Genomic DNA, 4,808 nt, shown 5'->3' with positions numbered 1-4,808 from the left:
ATATTTAGTTTATAAACTATGACATTTATAAATGTATGAATCATATGGTGAAAAACTGACTTTGAAAAATAAATCTGTTCATTTTTTCTTATAAAAGGCTAAATAAAACAAAAATATTGGTGGTAATTTTCGACTGTGTAACTTTACATACGGCACCATATGAAACCAAGTTGGATTTGATGCAATATGTGGTTGCATGCAGTTTTTCACAAATCTGTGTTCATCCTTCCTTTTGAGAGATCCAGCTTTTCTAAAATGCAATTTTTACATAACTTTTTTAGTTTGAACATTTGATAACTTTACTTTGTTCCATACTGAATTAAATATGGGCTCCTGAGATTTTTAGACCATTACTTTGTTTTTCTTCTTACGTTTTACACAATGTCCCAACATTTTCAAATATTTTTGTATTGTTGCTAAACGKAAGCGAAGACATACGTACCTCTGTGTTTAAAGCAGTGATACATAAGGCTTTCTTTACTCTGAGGAAAGGTGGGTGAGAGAGCATCACTAGATCCTGAGTTAGACAGAGGAATCCCAGTTTCATTCTGATAGGAAGACAGGACTTGAGCGTGCCCTGGGAAAGCTCCTCCACGGAGTTTTGCTGCGAGGTGGCCGTGTGAGGAAATCATCCGCTGACGGACCGTGTTCTTTGATATAACTGGATATTCCTTCCTATAAARAGGTAGCAGCAACAAAAGAGGAAGGGTTTAAACATGTACTTTCTAAAAGAGTCCTTCTTTGATGAAATGTGTAAACATACCCGTCGATTCTGGAAACACGCAGATCTCCTTCACTGCCTCGAAATCCTTTAGCAAACGGGTTGTTTTCTATCTTCAGCTGAGTGATCTAAAAAATATCTTCTATTAAAGCTTTTGGACTATTTTAAATCAATCAAACCACACATAAAGCAAAAATAATTCCATATTTCTGCTAAAGAAACACAAGAGACCTCATGTATAAACGGTGGGTACGCATAAAAAAGTTGTGTGCGCCAGGTTCTACGCCCATGTTGTGATGTATAAAAACCAACGCTGCGTGAAAGTGTGCGTATATTTACACACACTTTTCACCTGCTGTGAGAATGTGCGGCAGCCACGCAAAGTTTTTCAGCCGACAGTTTTAACTCACAAAGTCATGAATCTGACCTGAATCCACAGAAATATGACTCTGTTGTGTTTTCTGGATGTAAGGAGCGTCTGAACACGCTGTTTGATTTTTATTTTAGTTTGAGTTTTTATTGTTTAAACTGAACGATGATGAAACTGAACCCCAGGACTGAAAATCATTTAACCTCAGACAAGAAAATAGATCAGTCTAAAACTGATCAAAGAACCTCAGTCCAGTCTGTAAACTGGTTTTATGTTTTTGTCACATAGTTGAAAACCTTTTGGGTCCTGCAGGCCGTAAAAACCCGACACATTACGTGCYGCAAAAAATAAATAAGTAAAATAAYAAAGGCTGAAGAGAGGGATCAAAATCGGATGCAAATGGCGGCTCACTYTACGGTAAGAATAATTATTTTTTCTGTGTGTAACCTTCTGGCTGATGCTGAGTTGAGTTGTGGCTGTAGTGCGCTTTGGGTAGATTCTCGTGCCAGGTGTGCGCACCCTCGCCAACTGGGAAGGTGTTCATATGTGTCAACCCCTTTGGACGTTTACCTGTCTAATGAGCCTCAAACATCRATATTTTTTGCTAAAAATCCGTAAGCTACCACTCGTACTCGCTGGTGGGGGTGGGATGGGGGTCTGTCCGTGGAGATGACAGCGCCTGCTGTAACGCAGGAGGAAAGGAGAGAGGAAAAAGTGGATAAAGGGATGTTTTTTGTTTATTTTTTTTAACGTCCGTTCAACGCCGTGTTCAACTAAATAGACAACAACTAACCAGACTTCAACATCACATTCGGGAGATGTCTGTAAATTTCAGGAAAATCTCAGGCTTTGGTTATCCCGTGCGAATGCGTCAAACAATGACACTCCAGCAATGCACACTAATGTTTTCCTGTTTCTCTTTATTATTATTATTCAGCTTATTATTTCGTCTTCTTCCACGCCTCCTGCATACTTTGTCCTYCAGCTGCCATTGTAATTTCTATCTGTAATGGTCCTGTGCCAAATGATTGCTATGCCTTCTGGTGCCTGTGCAACTTGTAGATTTTTAAATATTAATGTTTAAACTTTATTCCAAAATTCATATAATGGGAGTCAATGGGGCCTTGTAATGGTCCAATACTGCCCCATGCTGTACTCAACTTGGTACTGCTCCATACTTTATTAATATTTAATCCCATATGTTCAGTGTTTACAATACTAAAATGTTGTATTTTGATGTTTTACTGTGTCCTTATCTTAATATTTCTCTATTGTTGTAATATTATGCAGTTTAGTGTCAATAATTGTATTGGCAATGTGGCCTCTTTCTGCACACATACAAAGCAACCCCTGGCACCACCATCTGCCACAGCTCCAATGGTCCAATGGTCAATGCCATGGACTTTCATGTGGGACATTAGGGTTCAAAACCCAACTAAAGCAACTTTAACAAAAAATCTCTTCAAACTTCATATTGTCACACAATTACCTTAATTACAAACACCTYCTCACGTGACAGCCACAAGCTGGTATAGAAAACACATTTGAACTTGGTCCCATTTCATTCTGCAAGTCCAATGCTGCAATGACATGCTACATGGCAATGCACACTTGTTTTTACATCGTAAAAACCCATGTCTAGTTTAGACCGTTTTCTAACTCATTCTCCGTTTAATGTATAATTTCCCTGAATCTAAAAATCATCTCTGATCCCACAGAGAGGACAATCTGAGGAGAATCTCACACGCTGGACACATTTACATCTATTTTACAGATTTAAATGGAGGTGTGTCGGGAGGAGTCTCACGTGCGCTCAGTTCTACGTTCATTGGGATGTATAAAGGAAAGCTGCGCAGGAACCTGCGTATGCATGGATTTATACATCTGAATATTTTGGTGCGGTGCACATTTCTAAATTTGTCCGTACGTCAACTTTTAGTGTGAAAGCTGCGCAATCCTTTATGCATGAGGCCCCAGAACCTTACAATAACTAAACCAAGTCAARGTCAGAAAACGTTGTTCCACTGTGCCAAGTCTTCAGTTTTAGAATAAACAGGTAACCAAATAATCATTGTAGTTATTTTTAATAATCAGGTTGAAATGGAAAGTTATGGCCTAAATGTAAACTTGAATTGCATTTTAATCACCTGTTTTTCTTACTCGCAGAGCTCTTCATCATGTCTTGTCTGAGCACATACGTTTCTGCAGACCTGGGGTCTCATTTATAAAGGATTGCGTGGAAACCATACTAAAAATGAACGTATGGCTAAAAAGTGAAAATGGCGTACACCAAAAAATATTCAGATTTATAAAACCGTGCATACGCATGTTTCTGCACCTTTCCTTTATAAATCACAGCCGCACGTCAGAGTTTGCGCACGAGGTCCCGCCTCAGGTTCTACCCTCTACACACCCACACTCAWCCATAAACAGTCAATGTAAAGTACCTCATGAATGTTAAGATGTATTTAAATCAGTCAGCTGATCAGTGATTGGCTCAGACACACTCTGTCATGCGTCTGGAGGATGGCAGGTGCTGACAGCTGCTCACATGAACAGATTGTCTGTAATTGATGCAGATTTTCCCTCATTTTGCAGGTTTACAGACGTTTAGAGTAATCTAATGATTTTTATCAAAAACTCAGTTTTAAATGTATTTTCTCTCAGAGCCTGCAGGACGATAAAACAAAAAATGAAACTTTTATAACACATCCACGCTGGTGAGGGCATGCGCACCCAAAGTGTGACTACAACCAAGCTTTTTTTCTGTGGTGCTGTTAAAGTGTCTCTTGTCGGGGAGGGGTCTGTGGGTCAGGGTGGTGAGGAGATGAATGGAGATGTGTGAACTTTTATTTAAGATTTAAGTTTTTTATTTCAAAGATCCTTATGGCTCAGCAACAGAAGCATTAATATTACTGTTAAGAAAGCTAAAGTCTATAAACTCTAAGTCTGATTCTGAAGGTAAATTAAATACCTGACAGTGATCATTACACAGTGTGGCTCTAATTCCTCACTTCACCATCTGTGTCGCAGTTTCACATCTCCAAAATGAGCGTACCCATGGGTCAGAGCTGGCTGAGGCACCGCACATTTTCACGTCAAGTTTGGATTTTATAAATCACAACCTTGGTGTGAAAAGTTGCGTACGCACGTTTCTGGGCTCGTTTTGTGCGTACGCAAGTTTTATAAATCTGGCCCCTGATCTCCTTCCTCTGTGACGTTAACACACCTACTCTGGATTAGAATTGGGCCAAGGAACTGGACCATCCCGTCACAACAATCAAAGTCAAGACTGCAGTCAAATCTTTACAAAGTGGTAAAAAAACAGCTGCCCAAACAAATTCTACAAAAGCTTTTGGAAACAGCTGGCCTCATTCCTATGAGAGATGTTTTTTACTACAGCTCTGCTCCCAGATCTTGAACCATATTTTTATCTTTATGAAATAGTGAAGACCCGTCGTCTCATTAGTTTAATGTTTGACTCCAAACTATTTTTTTTTATCTTGGCATGTTCATAATAGGGGTGCAACAATACATGTACCCGTATCGAACAGTGCTTTAGGTTCAATACACACTTGTATGGAACAATACAGATTTTTAAAATTTACTTTATCAACTTGTCTTCTGAAGATGCTCTGTGTTGAAGGATCAGTGGATCTGTGTTCGACTACTCCACCTAGGCTGCATTTTTGAGCACAGATCCACTGAGAAACTTGA

The 4,808-nt window shown here is 39.2% G+C and overlaps 1 protein-coding gene across 1 annotated transcript in view; it reads right to left on the bottom strand.

Annotated features, from left to right (window-relative positions):
• tbx4 (T-box transcription factor 4) overlaps nucleotides 1-4,808 on the bottom strand; it is a gene marked incomplete at its 5' end in the record, with an annotated part of 32,798 nt that overhangs the window by 5,876 nt on the left and 22,114 nt on the right. Inside the window, 2 exon segments of the mRNA XM_014002748.1 lie at nucleotides 443-675; nucleotides 764-849. Coding sequence (XP_013858202.1) covers nucleotides 443-675; nucleotides 764-849 — 319 coding nt within the window.

The sequence above is a fragment of the Austrofundulus limnaeus genome, unplaced genomic scaffold, assembly GCF_001266775.1.
Source record: "Austrofundulus limnaeus strain Quisiro unplaced genomic scaffold, Austrofundulus_limnaeus-1.0 Scaffold14, whole genome shotgun sequence".
NCBI lineage: Eukaryota > Metazoa > Chordata > Actinopteri > Cyprinodontiformes > Rivulidae > Austrofundulus > Austrofundulus limnaeus.
This window is presented reverse-complemented; position numbering and strand designations above follow the sequence as displayed.